Source organism: Nelumbo nucifera, chromosome 6 (assembly GCF_055504915.1).
Source record: "Nelumbo nucifera cultivar China Antique chromosome 6, China Antique-T2T, whole genome shotgun sequence".
NCBI classification, from domain to species: domain Eukaryota; kingdom Viridiplantae; phylum Streptophyta; class Magnoliopsida; order Proteales; family Nelumbonaceae; genus Nelumbo; species Nelumbo nucifera.
In genome coordinates, this window is record NC_142654.1 from 17,075,434 (window position 1) to 17,099,034 (window position 23,601).

The window sequence follows — 23,601 nt, forward strand, 5'->3', positions numbered from 1 at the left end:
AGTATCGCACTCACTCAATGCTGGAAGTGGATGACTAGATTGCTTTCCATTATCGTTATATATATACACATTACACACACGTACTGAAGGCATGCACTCATGTCTGCTCATCCTCCTCTCATATATAATCTTCACAAAGAGTGTGACTAGCTACTTCTCTTTCCAACCAACGTTTAATACCAAAGAACGTTATTGTTGTGGGTGCTGGTATATATAGTGTTGTCAATGGGGTGGGTCGGGTCCGGGTCTGCAGCCAGGACCCAACCAAAATATATATATATATATTTGACCCATTTGGTTTGTCCACCAAATTAGTGGGAAATCTTGCTTGTTACATTTTTTCTTTGTTTCTTTGATCCAATTCCATTTTGTTTTTACTGTACTATTGCTTTAGTCCACTTATTTGATTAATGGGTCTCTAAACCTACCGCATTGAATGAAACCCTACTAAGGGATGTCGGTGTGGGTAGGGTTAAGTGGCGCACTGACTCGATCCTGTATGATTTGGGTTGGGTCAGGTTTAATCAGGTTTTGGGTTGGGGTTGGATCGAGGTGATGCCCATTAACATTCATCATTGAGACATTTGTACATATTATGCTAAGAATGCAAATACAGCATTGAAGTGAATTTACACTTTGGATTGGTTTTGTAGGTGCTTGGTGAAAATGCATTTTTTTGTACGAAAGATGAAAGTAAAATTGATTTTTCCACCGTTTTTTCATTTAAAATGGGAGCAAAGTTTGCTTTTCAGGCTGTGGATGGCAAGAATGAAAAAAGAGAATACATTAGTGTGATGAAAATTTATTTCAGTAGATGGATGCAAATCCATTTCAGTTTTGTATTCATAAATTTAAGGTTATTATTTGGTTGTGATGGATGCAAACTAGTATTTTAAAAGTTGTCTATTTTATTTTTATTTACCGAGAAAAACTTCTGAAGCCAAAAGGGGTATTTTTTCCATTGATACCTTATGATATTTATATACAAACGATGGAATTCCTTGTTCCCCAAAACTTTCTAAAAATAAATTCCTAAACCAAAAAGAAAAAAAAAACTTCCCAACTATACAGATCCGGGACTCTTCTGTAACATATAGATCTGGGACTCTTCTGTAACATACAGATTCGGGACTCTCGCGAGTCTTATCTCCGTCTAATACTCCCCCTCAAGGGTGCATGAGAATTGCGAATGCCCAACTTGGAAAGGAAAGAATCAAACTTTTTTTGTCTGAGAGCCTTGGTGAAAATGTCGGCAAGTTGTTCACCGGTACGTACATAGGCAAGTGCAATAGTGCCGGCTTGGAGCTCATTGCAAATGAAATGGCAATCAACTTCAATATGTTTGGTTCGCTCATGGAAAATAGGGTTTGCGGCAATGTGCATAGCAGCTTGATTGTCACAAAACAATCGTATAGGCTGAGGATGAGATATACCCAAAGACGATAGCAGACCTTTTAGCCACTTCAACTCACAACTGGTAGTAGCCATTAATCGATATTCAGCCTCGGCAGAGGAACGGGAGACAGTATGTTGTTTCTTAGTCTTCCAGGAGATGGGGGAATGTCCTAACATGACAAAATACCCAGTAAGAGAGGGACGAGTTAGAAGACAACTCGCCCAGTCGGAATCACAATAGGCATACAATTGCATTTCACTATCAGAGCACAAAAATATTCCTTGACCAGGACGTCCTTTCAGATAATGAACCACACGTAATGCCGCATCCCAATGATCAACACGAGGACACTGCATAAATTGAGCCAGGACATGGATGCAATAACTGAGCTCCGGTTGTGTAATGGTTAAATAAATCATCAACCGGCCCACAAGATGTCGATATCGTTCAGGGTCATATAGGAGTGCTCTGTCAGCAAGGGCAAGCTTATGATTCTGAGTAATAAGAAAGGGAGCAGGTTTGGACCCCAATAAGTCAGTTTCTGTAATAATATCATGTGCATATTTTCTTTGGCAAAGAAATATCCCCGATGATCTGCGAGTCACTTCGATGCCCAAAAAATATTTAAGCACACCCAAGTCCTTCATGTGAAAACATCGATTCATATATTGTTTAAATTTGTGTATGAACTCCGGGTTATTCCCACCAACGATTAAATCATCAACATAAACCAGGACGTGCAAGACAAGCCCATTCTTGCAATATGTAAATAAGGAATAATCGGAATAGGACTGTTCAAACCCAAAAGTTTTCAAGGCAGCACCTAACTTAGAGAACCAGTTCCGGGGCGCTTGCCACAAACCATACAAAGATTTCTGGAGTTTGCATACCTTTCCAATCCTGGAGGCCGAAAAACCTGGAGGAGGTTTCATATAGATCTCCTCATGGATATCACCGTGCAGAAAAGCATTGTGGACATCCATCTGATGCAATTCCCAATGTTGGGCCGCAGCAATTGCTAAGAAGGTTCGAACTGTGACCATTTTAGCCATAGGGGCAAAGGTCTCGTTGTAATCAAGACCTTCAACTTTAGTGTTGCCTAGGACTACCAACCGTGCTTTAAATCTTTCAATGGATCCATTAGAGTTGTACTTGATTTTGTAGACCTATTTACACCTGATTGCCTTTTTTCCAGGTGGGAGGTCTTCCTCCATGTCCCATTGTCTTCTAAAGCCTATATCTCTTGGCGCATAGCCTCGCGCCACCGAGCATCAGTCATTGCCTCAAAGAAAAGAGTAGGTTCTCACCCTGCAGTAACAGCTGCCAAGAAATGTCTGTGTTTCATAGAAAAATTATCATACGTCACATAATGAGTTATGGGATAAGGAGTACCTGAGGACTGAGATGATGCAGGAGAAACAACGGAGGGGTCTAAACGATGAGCATAGTGTGTGACAAAATCCTGTAAATAGCTGGGGGGGCCGCTTTTCTCGATGTTTGCGGCCTAATAATTCCGTGGTGGACTGAGGAGCAGCTGGAGTTTCATTATTTATGCAATCTGTATGGCTCCTTGTCTCATCAAGAGGACCTGCCTCCTCATCATTACCCGTGTTCTGATGTCCTTCTTCATTGATCGTGTCGCTCCCCCTGACTTCTATATGAGGTGACTCACATACCATGTCAGGAGGAATAGCCCAAGGCAATCCAACATTTTATTTGGTTACGGGAGGACTGGTTATAGAGGGTTGATGTTCCGGAGTGGCAAAGGGAAACTCGGCCTCACAAAACACCACGTCTCGTGAGACGAAGTAATCACCATAGTCAAGATCGTATAATTTCCGTCCCTTTTTCCCAAAAGGATACCCAACAAAGACACATTTCCTACTCCTAGCGACAAATTTGTCACGGTCCCGAGTATGCGAAAAACACAAGCAACCAAAAACTCTAAGATATTTATAAGAAAGACTTTGTCCAAACAGCATCTCGAAATGTGTTTTACCACCAAGAAGGGTTGAAGGTGTCCGATTAATCAAGTACCCTCCGGTCAAAACACACTCACCCCATAAATTGATCGGAATATGTGCTTGAAACCTGAGTGCTCTGACCACATTCAAGATATGACGATGCTTTATCTCCACACGACCATTTTGTTGTGGTGTTCCAACACAGGAAGTCTGAAATAAAATCCCTTGCTCGTCAAAATATGATTTCAAGGATTTAAACTCTGTTCCATTATCACTTCTCACCACCTTAACCTTCTTATTAAATTGTCGTTCAATCATTGCACAGAAATTTTTGAGTGTTCGACAAACTTCACTTTTTTTCAGCCAGCAAATAAATCCAAACCGCTCGAGAATAATCATCAACAATTGTCAAAAAATATACAACACCGCAAGATGCAAGTACTCTATAAGAACCCCATAAGTCACAATGAATCAATGCAAAACAATCAGTCGCTTTATTGCCGCTTTGAATAAAAACATCTCTAGTTTGCTTTGCCTTCAAACAAGCATCACAGGTTTTGTTCTTACTATTACTGATATTAAGAAGCAAACTAACCGTATGATAAGAAGGGTGTCCCAATCTCCGATGCCACAAATCGCATGATCCAATTCCATCTGTCTTGTAAGCACGAACCGATGCCACACCCTTGAAGACATAGACCCCATCAAGCTGTTCACCCTTATCGATCAGAGTCCTCGAGACACGGCCCTGTATCACACACAACTTAATAGTAAACGTCGCAATACAATCTATATCACGAAGTAACCGACCTACTCACAATAAATTACAATTGAGTTTTGGGACATATAATACGTGCAACAATTTTAAATTATTTCCAAGTTCAACAGTGCCTTTTTTCACGGCCTCAGTGTGCGCACCGTTGGGTAAACTAACAGGGCAAGGTGCAACATCATAGGTGTCGACGAGCACATTTAAATTCCCTGTCATGTGATGTGACGCCCCAGAGTCAACAATCCATTCAGTGGAGTAATTCTTACTAGAGAGTTTTTCATTAGTCCTAGTTTTGTAAGCATTAAGCAAGCTTACAAGAGTCTGCCATTGCTCGTCATTAATCCCGTTCAGTCCAGTTTTGTCTTCGTCGATCACAACTGCATTAGTAGCCACCTCATGTCCCGTTGATGACTGACCAGTATGAGCCTTTGTCGTACCTTGGCCACATCCGCCAGAGGGTCCAACAGACTTACTCGAGCTCTCACCGTTCCTGTCATTGTTGGCAGCCATGGTGTTCGATAAGCAAGACTTGTCAGCAATAACATCGAGTTGTTAAAGAAACAAGAAGAAACACGACCCATGAACAAGCGGATCACTGCCGTAGTCTTTGATTATCCTCTGAATCGTCGACTGGCAGCAACGAACTTGGAGCTTCAGCTACTGATGCTGTTGAATATTGTGACTCGCGCACTGTTCCGATCCTTCGGAAAAGGAAAGGGAATAATTGTTTGGAATCGCCGCAGTTGGAAGAAAACTTATGCTTCGATGGCCACTTAATGAGTACAAAAGTTACAATATCGAGTATCCTCCATAGGTTTCCCGTTGGAAATTTTAATTAGCAAAACGAACGGTAAAATCAGCACGAAGAAAGAGAGATAACAAGTAGTAACAGTACTGTAACACTGTTCCCTTGGCAGTTGGCGTTTCCTCTATGCCACTGCTGCAGCGATGGCACCCATCGGTCGTTGGTTGCGCAACGAATAGCAACCGTTCTGATACTGCTTAGAACACAAACCCCATGCTGCCGGTGCCGAGCGAATGTGGCGATGCTCTCAGCAACATTGCTACCGCTACTGATCTGCAGAACGTGGCTCTGCAGCGTAACCTTGCTTTGATACCATGAGAAAAACTTCGGAAGCCAAAAGGAGTGTTTTTCCCATTGATACCTTATGATATTTATATACAAACGGTGGAATTCCTTGCTCCCCAAAACTCTATAAAAACAAATTCCTAATCCAAAAAGAAAAACAAAACAAAAAAAAATTCCCAACTATACAGATCCGGGGACTCTCGCGAGTCTTATCTCCGTTCAATATTTATTGTCATCCTCCTTTTTTATATTCTAATTTATTATTTATTACTTTATTTTATTTTAAAGTTTTCTATTATTTCAAATTGGGGTTAAGCTATGATATCGGAAAGACATGATATCCAACTTTTTTTTTTAATTAGTCAACGCGTATAATAGAAGTGGTAATCAATCAGATGGTTTTTTATGAAATTCATTTTACACTTCCAATTGGCATTTCGCTTTTTTTTTTCTGTTAATTATAATTTATTTTGGTCCAAGAGACATATTGAGAACGTTTTAAAAAAAGATTGAGAGCATCCCTTGGGGTGGGGGACAAGCACTTACGGTCTTCATCTTCGAAACAAAGCAACAACAAAAAAGCTTTATGCAGGATCGAAGTACAAACCTTCAGTTTACAAGACTGACGCTCTACCACTAAGCTACAAGGGCGTAATCAGTCTCTTATACTATTTATAGGAAATTATCTGTTTGTAAATAAATTAATTGTTTGAAAAACTGAAATAAATCTTATATTGGACTAGGCCCAAGAATACGTGAGATAATGTTCAGAGTGAGTCGATAGTTGCAAGCTATTCAAGTCAATTATAAATAATTTGTTATTAAAAAATACAAATAATTTAATATTTAAAATATTATAAAACTTGATTATAAATTTATTTATTTATATTATAAATAAATTATTATCAAATAATTAATATTTATATGTATTATAAATAAAAAGACTGAAAATATTTTATTAGAAGCTCGATCAGGCTTGTGAGCTTCTTGAGCCGAATACTATGGAGCTCAAACTGACTCGACGAACTACTTAACTTGAAAATCTTCGAGCTGAGTTTGAATATTTAGTGAGACAATCTCGAATAACTCATGAATTGGCTTGGTTTGCTTATTCCTAGGGCCGTTACGGGTAAGGTTGGGTTGGTTTACTGGCATTTTTTCAACCGACCCAACCTGGTCGATTTACCTAAAAATGAAATCGAAACCAACCCAATACTAAGTAAAATCGACCTGGTCGGTTTGAATCGGGTTGGGTCGGTTTTGTGAATGATTCTCTCGGTATGAACGGTAAAGGATTCAAGTCTAAAAAAGCAAAGGCTGGATGCCTACAAATTAAAAATGATTTGATGGATTAAAAGTGATATTTTATATATCAGAATTTTTATATATAATATGTGTATTTTTGAAATAAATCTCCACAAATATATATCTGAAGTATATATTAAAACTGAAATATATATATAGTAAAACTGAAATATATCAGATATATATAAACCGAACCGAACCATCGGTTTATGTTTTTTTGTAACCTGAAACCAACCGATGTAAAAAAAAAACCGACCAACTCAAATTGGATTGAACCGGATTAATCCGTTTCGGTCTTGTTATGAAAAGCCATACTTATTCCCCTAACGGCTACTACCACATTTTGGTTGGAAGTTAGAATTGGTATTTTATTTTCTTCATTTTTTTTTTGTATTTACTGCAACATGTTAATTATTCTCGAAGGTAGGTGGTAATATAAGGGATCGATTCTGCATTTCGGTAGGGATTATTTGAACCACCACTCAATTATTTAACATCAACATTCTGATAAACGGAGGGCCGAAGGAGAAACGGAGGATATGGAGATAATAGAGGGATATTTTAAAAATATTATAACAATCACTTGTTATCACATTCACATGCTACCTGTCCTATCCTGTTGTAACTTGGAAATTGTAAGAAAACCCTACTTCAAATCATTTTCAAAAGTGAGGGATATTTAAGTCATTATAGCAAAACCCAGGGGTATACAGATATAGAAACCCTTTTAGGGTTTTATAAGTTCCAAGGCGTGGAAGAGGAAGCCCTAGCGAGGTTAAAGAGACTTTTTGTTCGTCCGCCTTGGCGAGCTCTCGCGTCGTCTTGGTCCTCCTTCTTCAATTCTAGGGTTTTCTTCTATCTTTCTCTGAAACTCAAAAATAGTGTAATGGCGGTGAAGCCTTCCAAGACTGAGAAGAAGGCCGCATACGATCAGAAGCTCTGCCAGCTTCTCGACGAGTACACTCAGATCCTCGTTGCGTCGGCTGACAATGTTGGGTCGAATCAGTTGCAGAACATCCGTAAGGGGCTACGTGGTGATTCCGTTGTCCTTATGGGTAAAAATACCATGATGAAGAGGTCGATCCGGCTTCACGCCGAGAAGACCGGCAATAAAGCGTTTTTGAACCTCATCCCCCTGTTGGTGGTACGTTTTGAGATTGTCTGTTTCTCCGTTTTGTTATTCTGTCTTCGGATTCTAGGGTTTTTAAGATGATTGATTAATGTTTCTCTTTTTTTTTTTCAACAGGGAAATGTTGGTCTTATTTTCACCAAGGGAGATTTGAAGGAAGTGTCTGAGGAAGTTGCTAAATACAAGGTTTGGTGTTCTCTATTTCTTTAAAGATTCGAGTATTGGTTTATACTTAGTTGTGGGCTGGATATTGTTTGGTTAATTGTATTGCTACCATTGAAACGCAGTCTAAGATGGAGGACATGTAGAGGGAAGAAAATGGAAATACATGTTTGTAAGATTTGTTATGAAAATGCCTGTAGAGACCCAACAAACAAAAGTCATGATGCTGAAAATCTACCAATGAAGCATCCAAAATAGGAACGGGTTATTTTAATATTAAAGTGGGGTCTTACTTATTTAGTTGTATCACTGAGGAATATATGGGGTTTGTAGCAGCAATTTATGGCCTGCCAGGATATCGGGGTTCTTCTAAAATATTTTTCGGACCGTGCAAAATGTTGTTTCTTAAGTATTTTCCCATATCCATCTTGTTGAATTGAACTGAAGATTTATGCAATAGTGGCCTTTTGCAAAATTTGTTCCTCGTTTATTCTAGGCTTGTATTGCCTTGTCAAATGACTTGGAACGACCATCAAATTATTAAGATGCGATGCCAGGATTTTGTATTTCGAAGGCTGTATGTTTTGCATGTATTTTGGGTTGTGTGCATTTGGTACCCTTCCGGAAAATTTGTGTTTTGCTTGCAGTAGCTTTTTTGGGAACTCGTGCAAATTAAAATGAGAGTCTTCCTTGAACTTGTACCTCAACAGATGGAATCCTTTTAATTGTATGCGATATATTCTATGCAGCATGTATTTTCTTAAATCAAGTACCTGTTTCTCACTGAAATCTATTGTTTCGAATCAACACCGGGTGGAGACTTGGTAAAATCTTCATTGTTAGGCTTCTAATGTAAACCATATGGTTTCTAAAATCCAATTTCACCGTCTTGTATTTTGAAAAATAGAATTATTGTATGTGAATTTAACAGTGGGGCCATTTACTCTGCCAAAGGTTTGCTTTATTTGTCTCATATGAAACAGTGTTCCATATCTATTTAAAAGCCTTTTCACTTTTTGATTCTCAAAGATATCTTAGTTTAGAATCAACGATTGGATGATTCCACATCTGTATATGATCTTAGAAGATTGTTGATGAAATAATTCTTTCTTGTTATAAACAGGTTGGAGCTCCTGCCCGTGTTGGTCTGATTGCTCCAATTGATGTCGTTGTGCCTCCTGGAAATACTGGGTTGGACCCTTCTCAGACTTCCTTCTTCCAGGTTTATATCCTGTCACATAAATGCGATCTCCCTCTTTGCATTTCTTTCTTGATTATAACACTTTATAGTTTATACTTTGCAGGTTCTCAACATCCCCACCAAGATTAACAAAGGTACTGTTGAGATTATCACACCCGTTGAGCTGATAAAGAAGGGAGAGAAGGTTGGATCTTCCGAAGCTGCTCTTTTGGCTAAGCTGGGGATCAGACCGTTCTCATATGGATTAAACATTTTGTCTGTATATGACAATGGGTCTGTTTTCAGTCCGGAAGTGTTGGATCTCACAGAAGATGACCTCATGGAGAAGTTTGTATCAGGAGTGTCTATGGTGACAGCACTCTCACTGGCAGTTTCGTACCCAACCCTTGCAGCAGCACCACACATGTTCGTTAATGCATACAAAAATGTTCTTGCTGTTGCTGTTGCCACAGAGTACTCTTATCCTCAGGCAGAACAAGTGAAAGAATACTTGAAGGTTTGTTAGTTACGCTACTTTCTAATATTTATGCTCCCTCTTCTGTTTATACATCCTAGAGGTTACTTTATATTGGCATAAACAAATTATAATCTGCAGGATCCTTCAAAGTTTGCAGTTGCTGCCGCCCCTCTTGCTGCAGCACCTTCTGGTGGGGCCCCAGCTGCTGCTCCTGTGGAGGAGAAGAAAGAGGAGCCGGCAGAGGAGTCTGATGATGACATGGGATTCAGCTTGTTTGATTAAGTAGTAACATCTGTTGATTTTGCAGGATGGAACATTCAGATTAGAGTTTTGTTTTCTTTCTTTCCTTTCATATTTGTTAAAGGCTTATTTGACATCGTAGCTTTCACATGAATTTTTAGTTTTGGATGATTTTCGTTGTCTTATTGATGAGTTAATCTTTTACATGCGATTTTCTTGTGTTAAGACGTCACTTCCTCGCGAGTTCTGAGTTTTGATGACTGTTGGGTTGGACACTGATTCTGATACTCTGGCTACCGAGGGGGACTAGTGGATGATTCTGATCCATATTACTTGTGGGGTTAACCACCATTCACCATTAGATGAGCGTTGTTTATCATGATCTCAGCCAATAAGGGCTGCACCGTATTGATGCTTTGAACCACCAATTCACCATTACGCTATATTCACCGATTCAGGACAAATATTCTCTTTTTTACAGCGATTTAATATTCGGTTCCAAACTGGTGCAATGTTGCAAGAATCCAATCCTTGTTTTCTTCATGAGGCAATCTTATTATTGAGGATTATGCAGCTAAATCACATGTGGTTGTGGATTGTTAACTACACCGGCATCATGTATTGTTAACTACACTGTTAGGCTGCGTTTGGTTGCAGTCCACTTTTATTTGCACTAGTACATGTATCATGTATGGAGTGCAAATGAAAAGATTGCAGTTTCTTGTTTAATTTTGTTTTTGATTTACTTTGTTCTGCTTTGGGTCCTCTCTTACTTTATATTAAATAAAAATTGAAAGAAAATAAATTAGAATTTACACCAAAATCATTTGGAGTACCATATTTTTGCGAGACCGGATCTGCTCCTCACACCTGGTGCCTTGTTTTAAATGAACGGTGGATGTGTTTGTGAGGTGCACATTTGTGAGGGGCATATTCTGTCACTAATTTTGCGTCAATGCAAATAAATTTGCGTTACACCTTAGTTGGATCTTTTTGACTAGATATATTCTGTGCATTTACGTAGTTATGTAATCATCACTTAAGCTAATGTTTTTAGTTTGTAGTCTTTTTGTATGAGTGTGTATGGATATGGACCGCTTATTAGCCTGAGCTCCATGGCACCTCTAGGCTCTAACCCTTTTCCCTTTTGTCTAGTTGGATTGAAATTCCAAATTCTTGGTGCGAAGCATCTTATTATCATACATTTAATTTTTATGATATAACAGGGAGATTGAAAAAACAAGACAAACAAAACTAGACCCAGCGAGTGAGGGCTCTGCCTGTTGCATCGAGAAAGACAATACATTTTAGCTCCGAGTGGGGTTCCTCAACGTGATATCTTGGCGTATGTTTGGCATCATTGCCGTTGCTTCAGTGTCACATTAGTGTCATGTAGGAAAAAATGATACTTCAGTAAATGGGTGTTTAGAATTATTTTTCTATAAAAAATAATACTTTAAGTCATACTTTAGAAATTGGAAAGTCAAGGTTTGAAGCAATGCCGAATTTGACGTTTTCTGAAACTGCAGCTCTTTGTTGCCAACATGAATGTGAGGTGGAAGTGATGGATAACATTTCCTAAAGCCTTGATATCAAACAGAAAACGTTACTATTCCTCCCAGAAAATGTCCTATCTAACAGCAACATTTCTTAAAGTGCTTTTAAATTCTAACCCACACATCAGAAAATGGTGCTGCCATTGGTGCCAAACATATATGCAGCATCGATGCCAAACATATATTTCGCGGTCTTCCTTGAGTGTGAGTAATAAAACTTTTCTGATAATAAAACTTTTTTGATGTCCCCTGATTGCACTCCTGACTTCCATTGGATCGTTGAAATGCCTTGGAGGAATATGGAGAGATCGTTGTGTTCCAACCTCACACCCTCTGTCCCTCTCTTCTTCTTGCTCTTTTAAAAGGAATATAGAGATTACATTTACATCTGCGCCCCACACTACACCCCAATTTCCTTGATTTTACTATTTTGTTTTTTTTTTTTTTTGCTTTTAAAAACTACCCTAGATTTTATATATGGCTGCAAATAGATTCACCTATGTGATCCATGTAATCTGAATTTATGCTCATATGCATTTATATTGCATTTAGTAAAAGTGATTTTGTCCATGTAATTCGATTCAATTTAAATATTTATGCTCATATATACATTTATATTGCATTTAGTAAAACTGATTTGAATGAAAAAGACAAAATCAAAATCAACCATGAATCACAACCAACTATGTTGTTAGAACTTAGAACACCCCAGTTCAAACATGGAAAGTGGGTGATCATGATGGGCCCTGCTGAGATCCACCGTCCATCTAGTGGTGGATAATGGGTGCTCAATTTCATGTGCACCACATTGGATACGTTTCCTTTGCATGTGAAGGAAGTGAGTAGAAACTTATAAAAAGGCTCTGGGTTGAGGTTCCCCTCTTCCTCACTCCTCACTCCTTAGTCCTTACCCGTAATGACAAGTTTACTGTGTTCTCACTCTCCACGCAAGGCATAATCACCATTTGTTTGTTTTAGCCTGACAAACCATCTCTCCCTCTCTCTCTGCTCAACCAACAGAGAGCCCATCTCTATTAATTTGTTCGTTCGTATACTCTTCGTCGATCCATTCGGAATTGGCTTGAGCATTGAAGATTTTCAAAGTTCAAGTTCCGTTTAATGGTTGCTCAAGTGATGGGATGGGAGCTCAGAAGAGCATCCATGCTGGCAAAGGTTAGTACTTCTTTGTAATCGAAATACAGAAAAATCGAAACCCACAACCAAAAATCCCTATTTTCTTCTCTTTTAACCATTTGTTGTTTTGACGCCATTGTCTCTGCTCCACAGCCAAGATAGATGTGAACGTTGATTTCACTCACAAGCTATGTGCAGCGTTGATGCTTCCTCCTCTCAGGTTTTTTATCTCATTCCCAAGCTATGTGCAGTTTGGTTATATTTGTTGCAAGTTGCGATATTTCACAGAGAATTTGGTTTTCTTCAGGGACAATGGAAATCCGCTTTCATTGATTATTGGGAGGTACGGTATTGGTTTCTGTTGATCTTATTTGAAGATGGGTCGTTCGATTATCGTCTTTTTCAGTTTTTGATGTTCTGAGTTTGTTCTGTTCGTTGTAGTCTTTGCATCAAACACCCCAATTTGTTTGGCGGAAGTGAGAAGCTTGACGTTTCCTGGGATAAGGGGCTTTATGATTCCAATATCTTGATAGCTTATAGGAGGCCAAGACCCGAATGGCTGGCTCAACAGTCCTTTGTCATTCAGGTTTGTCTCTGTATCTTTTCTTTTTCTTTTTACGGATGACGTTTACTCTTTTGGTTATAGGCAATTACAGGCAAATTGGGGAATTTGGAGCTACTATATTGCGATTGGGAGAGATCGTTTTGTGTCTAATAGGAATATTTGGTGTATACAGCATTCAATTTCACCCGAGATTGGGGTCCATGGCCTGCCCATTGACAACTTTTCTCGCTCGGGAAGTGGTGGTGTCAATCTGTGCCGTTTCTCGGCAGGGGTTGATCTGAATGAGCCCGCAAGTTCCAATTGGAGCAGCACAACCAGCATAAAGTTTGAGGTAGGTTTCACTTGTTACAACTCTCAACTTTTCCTGTTTCAGCACCGATCCAAAAAAAAAAAAAAAAAAAGAAAAGAAAGAAAAATTTTCCGGTTTCAGCCTTTCAGGTTCAATACCGAATTCTAGCTGTTAATTTAATTTATCCATTGTAATTTCGATCAGCATGTACGTCCAATCAATGACGATGGTCGTTCCATAAGCAGAGACATTGATGGGTTTCCTGTGACTTGCAGGTAATTCTGGCTTGCAGTTATTTGTCAATCTTGAAATTAAGCTGAAGAACTGATTTTATCTTTTTTCTGTTTGAAATGCCTTTTATGCAGCGGTGGTCCTCATGATAATATGGTGGTTCTGAAGCAGGAGTCCCATTATGCCAAGGCAAATGAGAGCAGTTTCTCTCAAGTAAAATATTCGTACCATCCATCTAGAACTTGTGATTTTTTTCCACTTGTATGTTAATCTTATATTCTAAAATCAAGGATAAGACATTTGTAATTCATTAACTTTGTTGTTATGTGGTTCAGTTGAGTCTTCAAATAGAACAAGGAATGCCTGTTCTATCTAGGTGGCTAATTTTCAACCGATTCAAATTTGTTGCATCAAAGGGACTTAAAGTAGGGCCTGCATTTTTCTTGACTAGGTGAATCATGAATGACATTTCTATTTTGCAATATTTGGAAATGACTTGTGCTTGGTTCTTGTCGATTCCTTGTTATCATCACTCTGACCTTTTCCTTCAACAGCCTGACAGGTGGTTCCATTGTGGGGGACATGGCTCCTTATCAAGCATTTGCAATTGGGGGCCTTGGTAGCGTTCGTGGTTATGGAGAAGGTGCAGTTGGGTCTGGGAGATCATGTCTGGTTGTGAACAATGAACTCACATTCCCTTTGGTATGTACTAATTTTGCCCCCTTTCTTGAGGACCTTACTGTTTCTCAGGTTACATGCTAAGTTGCTTATGCAGGCAACTTGCCTGTTCTTGGGTCAAGTTACTCAAGTATTGCCGAAGACCTGAAGTCATTTCAATGTTGGTCAAATTGCAAAATAAAACTAAGCCTATTATCCTTCTTCAAAAGACATTCCCTGCTCAGACATGTTACTTTTGTAGCTGATAACCATGGCATGAACTAAATTGGTTCTAATATAACCATAATTTGTCAAAATTTTATGATTTCTGTATAGTTCATGATTTGAATTGTGAATCCCGAAGTGTTTGTATTCGAACCTCATGCCTAAATCCTTTTTCTAAAAGTATCTTGCAATTACTGTTTGAATCTTATGATTTGATTCATGAATCTTACAATTTATATGATTAATGTGTTTTATCATTTGAATCAATTCAACCGGAACCTACTTTTCTACTTCATTGTTTCTTTATTTTATATAATTTTTCAAGGGACTTTTGTTTCAAAACCTGTACTGAATAAGATTTACTGGGTTATTAAAAGCCTATTTAGAAACCTTATTGTTTTTTTTTTCCTTTTTTTTTTCTCAATCACATATAAGTTAAGGAACCATTTTTTTTCCTTTTGTTTTTAATCAATACAGTTTAGTTGTATTAATGGTGTAGGACGGGAAGGAGTCTGTTATTCATCAAAAAAATAAAAAGGGAGAACATCCTACTTGGGTGGACATGGTGGGAAGAAGAGGGAGAATGAAGGATCTGAATTATGAGAGGATACATACTATCCATAAAATCACATAGCATGGTATAAATGCAAAACAGCCTTTACCTGATCAAACTAATTATTATCTGATTGAGACATTACAATTCACTCCCAAGTCTCCCATCCCCAGGATTTCCTCATAGTAGATTCTGCCTCGTCACCTCTGTCCTTGCTAGAGTATCATCCAAGCAATTGGAAATCCTTGGGACCCACTTGAACGTGCAGTCCAAGGAACTATTATATATGAGCTAATTTACTTTCTTGTCAAATTTGATTATGTCATCTTACCGTTCAAGTGTACAAGTGGTAAAGTCTGTTATACTAATTAAACATATGGTGGTTTCAACTTTAAAATTAGTTGAAAATAACTCATATATGTATAAAATTTTACCATATTGTTTTTTACAAATTTAAAAATAAAATACTTACGATTTTTGATATGATTAATGATTCGATCCAATGCAACCTTTTCTATGATTTATGATATAATTATGATTTTCAAAAAATTAGTTCTAACAATAACGATGTGGAATTAGCAGAAAAAAATAATAATAGTGTGGAATTGTTGTCACCATGGGCTCCCTTGCCATCAAGTTGAAAAGTAGCTGTCTTTAATTAGAGAAGAATATTGAAAAATTGGCATTAACTTACATCCATCTCTAAACAGGATTATATGGATCTGTTAATCACCCTTATCTGCCTTCTGTGGTCCAGCAGATGTCATGAGCCTGAGGTCTTGAAGTTAGACTTTGAAACGTATACAAAATGAGCGTCTAGATCCAACAAAGCCCAAGTAAGCTAATAAGATCTCTCCTTTTTGCATGATGTTCTGTCTATGCCTGATGGACTCATTTTTCTCAAGGATCAGCCATCATTATTTTTAGGGGAGGGAAATCTCTGAAAAGAAACCTGTCTATAATTGGAAGAGATAACTGAAAGTTGTACAAAAACAATAGGTGTCCATCCTTGAACCAAATCATCCGTAGAGAATTCTCATTTTTGTTTTCTCTGTATGCAGTGAATGGGGGACCCTACTAGTGATCAGATCTGTCAAGATACCAGGGGGCCGTTGAACTTTCATCCTTGAACAGTTGAACCATATCATCCATGGGTTGTTTAATTTTTATATGTTTATTGTATTTAGCCTAATTGAATAAGAGCTTTTAGAAATCATTTATTGGTTTAGGAAGGGAACTTTTCAAAATTAAATTACAACAGAGACACACTTCTCTTGTTCTATATGGCAAATATTGACAGTTTGATAAATGCAAATTTCTTTTGCAAGTGGAAAATCAATATTTAGACCTGTACAAGATTTGTAGAATTTGCTTTTGGCCACTGGAGCAAAGGTCAAGTAATTTACACCGTATATCTATGCATGGCCCCTTACAACCAATCTAGCTTTGTACCTCTCAATAGGCCCATTGGAATTATACTTGATTGTCTAGACCCTAGTGTATAGGTGGGCCTCACCTACAGAAGCATTTTCTTGACCTCTTTTATAAAGGAGAGAAAAAATCTTTTTGAGATGTACAAAAGCAGGAATCTTTTGGACAGTTTTGGAAGAAAGAAATGCAAGAACCTTCAGGGAAACCATCCAATCATAGGAAGCCTTAATTGAAAACATTGATGTAAAGGTGGCCCATTGGGTGAAAACCTTCAAGATCTATGCACCATTCTTGACAAATAACATTATTAGAGAATGGCAAGTCATCCCTTTGTCATCCACAGCTCAAAGCATCAAAGCATCAAAGCATCAAAGCATCATAGCCACACTTTAGTCCCCCTCCTCCCAATACTCTCAAGCTGTATTTCATGGCTGTAGTTTGGGGAACTAAGGAGCTTCAGGTATTGGAGGAGTATATAGGGATGCCAATAGGTTCATAATCACAATTTACTCTGTACCCATTGGAGTGGTTGGATGGTTTCAGAAAAATAGCCTAGGGCCTTAGCAATCCCTACATATGATTAGAGAAGTAAGGTACCTGGCTAGGCAATCAAGCATGAGCTTCTTCTGCATTCAATGATCAGCAATCAGGCTAGCTGATGAGCTAGCCAAACAAGGAGCACAAAGGGATCAGCTGTTTTGGGGGAATGTCCCCCCTAGTTATTTATGGGGGACAAAGGGGATGGACAGCAGCAGGGGATGGCCCACACTCAAAGGGGTGCTAGGCACACTTTTATGTACAACATTTTTTTATAATCAATAAAATCTTTAAGTTATCCATAAAAAGGGGAATTGTCAGGTAGTAATTGATGGATGGTCTCAACAAGGGAAGGTCCTTGTGCTCTCATATTTGCTCTAAGAGAGGCAAAATCCATTGCTACCCTTCTGAACACCTTGTTCAGGTGGGTCCTTGATCTATAAATGCTTTGACAGATTCACTTGCCATTGTTGGGGTTGGGAGACTAGGTCTTTGTTTTGGGGCACCAAACCTTGGGGCCAGAACATCTATCATGAATGTATTTTTTGTATTTTTTCTTGTTTTTATCTTGTATCACACTACGCTCTTTTCCCTGCTATTAGGCCTCCCTAGTAGTAGGGGTCAACCTCTTTTCTACTTGATAAAAATTTCTGACTGTTAATTATCAAGAAGAAAGGGAAGAAAGAAAATAAGTGTTACAAATACTGAAAGGATGCCATTTTACAGTAAACATTTTGATTAAATGCATGCATTTTTAGGGTACTGTGTACCAGGTTTGGTCCTATGGGACTCTGGGTTTCTTAAGGGTACTTTTCTTGTTACAAACATGGTTCAAAGTATTGATACGCTTCTGTGTATCGGCAGAGGCGTATTGGTACTTAGATACACACAGAAATATTTTTTTTAGTTTCTTTTTTTTTTTCAAAATTTGGTTTTTGGGAAGATATTTAAGCCTATTTTTTATTAAAAAAGAGTTGGGTCCCGAAACACCTGTAAACAAGTGTATCAGACCCCCAAAGATACGATACGACATGCCTGATATATATCCAATGAACCTTGGTTACAAAGCATATGAATTTTTATTGAATTTGAAATCCAATGAAGTTGTTGGGCCTTGTGCAATTAGGATATCTTAATGAATGCAGTTCCTATAATATATATTCTTTCTTATAAAGGAGGAGCTCTGTCACTGACATGCTGGGGGTGGTTTATTTATATTTTTGATAGTCATTCCTGCAATTTAATGTTTGTTGTAAGGTCACTATGATTTATAAACTGGCTACTTCGGATGAAACCCATAAAGAATATGGGGAGTTTTCTTGTTATCAGTGATTATTTTCTATTACTGTTGTTGATGTTACTTCATTGATATGCTTGAATGCTCTCTACTAAATCATAATTTTATATCTTCCAGTGTTATGAAGCTATCATCTTTTGCAGTTGCAATTTGAAAAGAATGAGAAAATGGAAAATAAAAATAATGCAAGTACTAAAACTTCATTATCTTTTTTTTTTTTACTCAGAATAAGGTGTTGGAAGGTACTATTTTCGTGGACTGTGGCACAGACTTGGGCTCCGGTCACCATGTACCTGGTTAGTTGTATTATACTTGATAGTTCTTCAATTGCACTTATTCTTAGGTTTGAACATACCGTTGGCATATTTTCATTTTATAGGTATATAGACATGTATCTATTACCCTACATAAAAGGGAGAGTTCAACTCCCTATTTCACGATCCTTGCAATTTATCTTATTCTTTTTGTATTCCTACTCTCTCCTCTCATTCTCCATTTTCACCCATTAAATGTTCTGTATCTGAAACCCATCTCTCTATTTCTTTCTATCTCTATCTCCATATCTTGTCTCTTTATGACAGATTTCATGTTCAATGTTGATGTAGAACATGTAAGGCCTACAAATTTTAAATTTGGTGGTGGGATTTTCGGGGTGAAGACCTGATTTGGGTGATTAATGATGATGCATAGAGATGGAGAAGCAGGTACACAGCTTGCAATCCACCAAAGAATGATTGAGAAATTAGAAAGGAAAACTGTTGCTGTTATAGTAAATGACAAAGGGAAATCTTTTGTAAATCTATCAGGATCCATTCAGTATCAACCATTGATCTTTATTGTTCTTTTTTCTTTTTGGTTGAGACTGTAAATTCTGGAGGTGAGTTTACTTGAAGAAGGAAATGGAGAAGAAGGACAAGGGAAAGTTTCTGCTGGCAACAAGATGGATGAGGGAGATCATGATTGAAGTGAAGAAGATGATTCTCAAAGAATGCAAGAACAGCAGACAATATTCCAGGTCCATTAGCAAATGATCCCAAACCTGTTTTAATAGGACAGTGATAAAAAGTGACCCTATGCATAGCCCTAGAAACCAAATCTCCCCAATGATTCTCCCAGGCTAAGTTGCAAAGAAATCTATCCAGCTTAGATCAAAGAAGATTTTCTTGATGATTAGACCAGGTGAACCTAGCTTGCTGGAGTGGAATTTCCTTCAACTCACAGTCTTCAATAAAACCATTGAACTCCCTCATGCTGATTGTAATCGACTGATGTTCCTCAGAGAATATTATAACATTTAAGTCCTCTCCCAAGCACCAATGACCATCCCATAACCCTTGAATTGCATACAACTCCTCTCACATTTCATTCTTTTCTTTGTAGTTATTGCCTTATTGGGGTCATAAAGGTTGGTTAAGATCCAAATGAGACTAAACTATTGGCTAACTAAACTATTTAATAAGATGATGAAAACAAAGATGTCGGATGAATGGAGAAAGAGCACTATGGTACCTATATTTAAAAAACAAAGGCAATATACAAGGTTGTAATAATTATGTGGGGTTAAGCTTATCATCCATACTGTGAAACTTTGGGAGAGAATAATTGAGCAAATATTACGACATGAAAAAAGTAAATAGAAAACCAATTTGGGTTTATGCCGGGGAGATCAACCATGGAAGCCATCTTTCTATTAGGATGATTGATATAAAAATTTAGAAAGAAGCAGAGAGATCTTCATATGGTATTAATTGATCTAGAGAAAGCATATGATAGAGTAACTAGAGAAATAATATGGTGGGTTTTGGAAAAGAAAGGAGTTCCAAATAAGTGCACAAACCTATTTAAGGATATGTATGAGGGTGGTAGTACTTTGGGAGAGATGAGATTTTATAGTAACAATGGGTCTTCACCAAGGTTTAGCACTTAATCCTTATTTATTTGCACTAATCATGAATGAATTGACCAAACATAGACTAAAACTAATGAAGGGTTAAATGCAAAATTACATTTATGTACAAATTCCTTAGAAACAAGAGATTTTAAAATAAGATTAAAAATTTAAAACAAAATATATGCAATGTAGGTTTAACAATAATAGGAGTGCAAATCAGGGTACATTTGGGATCGGAGACCAAGAGATAACTCAATGTGAGCTTTTCTGTTACCTTGGTTCAATAATTTATAATAAGGGAGACATCTCCCATAGAATTAGAGTAGGATGGGAAAAACGGAGGGGTGCATTTGGAGTTTTATGTGATAGGCAAATACTACTTGGGCTAAATGGAAAACAGTTGTAAGGTCACAAATGTTGTATGGATAGTGTTGGAAAGTCATGAAACATATCCGATAAATGAGTGTAGTATAAATGCAAATATTGATATGGGTGAATGGAAAAACTAGAAAGGACAAGGTTAGAAATGAAATCATTCAAAGAACCTAGGAGTAGCTCCAATAGGTGATAAAATGAGAGAAAGTAGACTATGATATGATTTTGTCACATGCAGAGATGACCATCTTAGCACCTATAAGAAGTGATCTATTACAAATTAAAGGGGCTAGAAGAGCTAGGGGCAGATTGAAAAGGATGTAGGTTTAAGTGCTCATAATTTAACAGTGGATATGACACCGACCAGAATGGAATTGGAAAACAGGATTCATGTAGCCGACCCCATACAGTTGGGACGGACAAGGCTTAGATGATTATGTTTCAACTTCTCCTTTTACCAATCTAAATAATGTTACTGTCATAATTTAACAATGGAAATGTCTTATGTAATGAACATTTCTCTTTTGGCTTTGTTTGTTAAAAATGTAAAATGAAATGAACACATTTCATGCTGAAATGTTTGAGCTATATTTTTGCCTCCTTTACAATGAAAACTTTGCTTTCCTTGTCATTTACATTAAAAGAAGTTAAATGGGGTGTAAAACGAAGTTTTCAATGCAAAAGAATAGTGAATAGTGAATACTAACTTTTTGTTCACTTGTGTCATCCAGGAAATCCTGCTCTTAGACATGGCAAACCAGGGTCTGGATTTGGTTTTGGTTATGGCCTTCGATTTAAATTTCATTCTGGTCAGTTTCAGATTGATTACGCCATAAATGCCTTTCAGCAAAAGAGTGTCTATTTTGGCATCAGCAACGTTGTTTCATGAAAGTGCCCATTGTGCATGAAGGATACCGTTTGTGTCAAAAAGTCAATTACCATGGAAAAATGCCCAAGGCTATGCAAATAACTTTGAGCAAGATATTTTATGATAAAAAAGGTACTGAAGACGGTCCTATTGGTTGAAAAGATCAAAGCTCTGGTTGAGCCTCACTTGCACAACAATCATGCCACCAAATTGATCTTGTTGCAATTGTTCCATGTATTTTTCACATTTTGATCAGAGAGCAATTTGAAGTTGCTAAGGCTGTGTTTGGTTTGAAGGAAAAAGTAGGGAAAGGAAAGGAAAGGTAGGGAAACCCATACAAGGTTTTAAAGGATTCCCTACCTTTCCCTTCCTTTTCCTACTTTTTCCTTCAAACCAAACATAGCCTAAAGGAAATTGATAAAAAAATTACCTATCATGTCATTTACTTGTGTCCAAGTTTAGATTCCTTGGCATGGCCAACACAATTTTATTGTACTGCAACTTCTGAAAGATATGCAGAGAGAATTTTCAAGGAGTAAAAATGCAAATATGTAGGGTGCAAAACCTTATAATTTGTATTATTTTTGTATGTGTTTGCACCGTACATCTTTGTATTTGTATTCTTTCCAAACTGAGTTATTTTACTACCTTGAGCCTTGACAGGATCTTCACCAATTACATCTCATAGATCATAATGTTGAGCTGCATATGTGACTGTCCTGGACGATACAGTAGTGAGAGCCCAGTCAAAGCTTTGTACAGACAAAATATGATGAAGCCAGGTTTAGTGCTAAATGTCTGTTCACAGATTTGTTTCCAATCCTTCTTGTATTAATAAGGTTTGAGCTTCTGTTTTGAGAGTGTCTTGGGTAAGGGGATAGAGGTTAATGTGTTTTCATAGAATGAACACCCAAAACAGAAAGTTGTCCCATCTATGTGATTAACAAGATCAAAGGAGGCCAGCTCAATTAGATGAGCAGGAATAGATCCAGTGGAGACAGGGTGGTGCCTGCAGGCTGCATCTTAGAGAGTGTTTGGCATCGATGCTATTTTTTGAGAAACGGTGCCACATCAGAGAAAGCGGTGCTTCAAACAACGTTCTCTTGTTTGGTACCATTTTTTCAGAAAAATGTTGCTTCAGACTATATCTTGGAAATTGAGAAAGTGTGGTATGAAGTAATAATATGGAAACAGTGCATTGTTACTTGCCAGCAGTGTAATAATATGGTATCAACCTGGATATTGGATAATATAGATCAATGTTGAAAATGTTGTTGTCAGCACTGTTACCAAACAAAACCAGTGCTGTTTTCTTAAAAAATGCCTATGTGGCATCACCAGTTTCAAATAAAAAGTACCACATGCTCAACTCCATTTTTATAAGAAAATGGTGCGATGTTCTCAGCACCGGTGCCAAACACCGGTGCCAAACACCTACTGGTTACAAGCTACGGTTTCAGGGACTGTGTTAGGGGCCATTTATTTAACCAGTAATAATAACGCTCCACATCAACCAGTAATAACCTCTGTGATTTTCACTCAAATTAGATTATGATATATATTATTTAATCCTCTAACCTCTAAATTTTGAGCTCAGATTAAAATTTTGTACTCTGATTTGGTAAACGTGATGGCTGTGTTAGGGGCTGTGCGACCAATAATAACGCTCCACATCACATCATGCAAAATGAGAGATCGAGTGATTGTGGGGCATATGCACTTTGTGGCTGACATGGGGCGTTGCTATTGGTTACACAGCCATCAAGTTCAGCTAATCTGGACTCCTAAATTTGTACATAATTTTAGTCATTCTAGATTGGTGTTGTGGCTGTATAATAGGTCAAGTTTAACCTAGGCTGCATCTTATGGTATTTAGGAAACACAAATATTATAGTTTTGATTTTGTATTTTCAACAAAATCATATTAAACAGGTGCTTCCAAAGATACGAAAAAAAGCCATTTTTTTATAAAATTATAATATGCAAGTAATTCAGATTATCAAAAAAAAAAAACAAATCAGTGTGATTGATTTTTAGTATATTTTCTCTACTATATTAATATCATATATTTATAAATATGCACGTTTTAAAAGATTATACATACATTTACAGATAAAATATGCTTTTTCATATTTTTTAAAAGAAAAAAAACATTTAACTCACATTCACTCTGCTCCTCCCATCATCCTGTCCATCATGGCCTTATGAGTTGCAACATTTCAAAATATAATGATGCATAGGGGTGGATTCGAGCCGAGCCTAGCCGAATATTTGGC

General features: G+C 37.6%; 2 protein-coding genes across 7 annotated transcripts; both read left to right on the forward strand.

Annotated features, from left to right (window-relative positions):
* Positions 1-7,226: 7,226 nt before the first annotated feature.
* LOC104590633 (large ribosomal subunit protein uL10) lies at positions 7,227-9,887 on the forward strand. Its single transcript, XM_010249355.3, has 5 exons — positions 7,227-7,671; positions 7,774-7,842; positions 8,942-9,040; positions 9,123-9,515; positions 9,615-9,887. The coding sequence occupies exons 1-5, from the start codon at positions 7,414-7,416 to the stop codon at positions 9,756-9,758; spliced, it is 963 nt and encodes a 320-aa protein (XP_010247657.1). The 5' UTR covers positions 7,227-7,413; the 3' UTR covers positions 9,759-9,887.
* Positions 9,888-12,152: 2,265 nt separating this feature from the next.
* Positions 12,153-22,641, forward strand: LOC104590642 (Outer membrane OMP85 family protein). Of its 6 annotated transcripts, none has more exons than XR_016077314.1 (12): positions 12,153-12,445; positions 12,560-12,626; positions 12,714-12,749; positions 12,848-12,992; positions 13,144-13,302; positions 13,465-13,535; positions 13,626-13,704; positions 13,827-13,942; positions 14,046-14,193; positions 15,637-15,762; positions 18,418-18,487; positions 21,189-21,258. XR_016077314.1 is itself a non-coding variant. In XM_088889632.1 (12 exons), the coding sequence occupies exons 1-11, from the start codon at positions 12,412-12,414 to the stop codon at positions 18,853-18,855; spliced, it is 984 nt and encodes a 327-aa protein (XP_088745758.1). In that variant the 5' UTR covers positions 12,153-12,411; the 3' UTR covers positions 18,856-18,895; positions 21,189-21,318. The 6 variants fall into 6 exon arrangements, 3 of the variants coding, with proteins under 3 accessions (XP_088745758.1, XP_088745759.1, XP_010247665.1); XM_088889632.1 differs by lacking the exon at positions 15,637-15,762 and adding an exon at positions 18,797-18,895 and having other exon boundaries at positions 21,189-21,318; XR_016077313.1 differs by lacking the exon at positions 15,637-15,762 and adding an exon at positions 21,989-22,641 and having other exon boundaries at positions 12,154-12,445; positions 21,189-21,457.
* Positions 22,642-23,601: the final 960 nt, after the last annotated feature.

Bases quoted from the DNA above. Each gene is read 5' to 3' on its own strand.
- LOC104590642 (XM_010249363.3), top strand. From the start codon at position 12,412: ATGGGAGCTCAGAAGAGCATCCATGCTGGCAAAG. The intron at 14,194-18,417 runs GTATGTACTAAT...TTTTTTACTCAG, and splicing joins ATGAACTCACATTCCCTTTG to AATAAGGTGTTGGAAGGTAC. The intron at 18,488-21,188 runs GTTAGTTGTATT...TGTGTCATCCAG, and splicing joins CTCCGGTCACCATGTACCTG to GAAATCCTGCTCTTAGACAT.
- LOC104590633 (XM_010249355.3), top strand. From the start codon at position 7,414: ATGGCGGTGAAGCCTTCCAAGACTGAGAAGAAGGCCGCATACGATCAG. The intron at 9,041-9,122 runs GTTTATATCCTG...TATACTTTGCAG, and splicing joins CTCAGACTTCCTTCTTCCAG to GTTCTCAACATCCCCACCAA. The intron at 9,516-9,614 runs GTTTGTTAGTTA...TATAATCTGCAG, and splicing joins AAGTGAAAGAATACTTGAAG to GATCCTTCAAAGTTTGCAGT.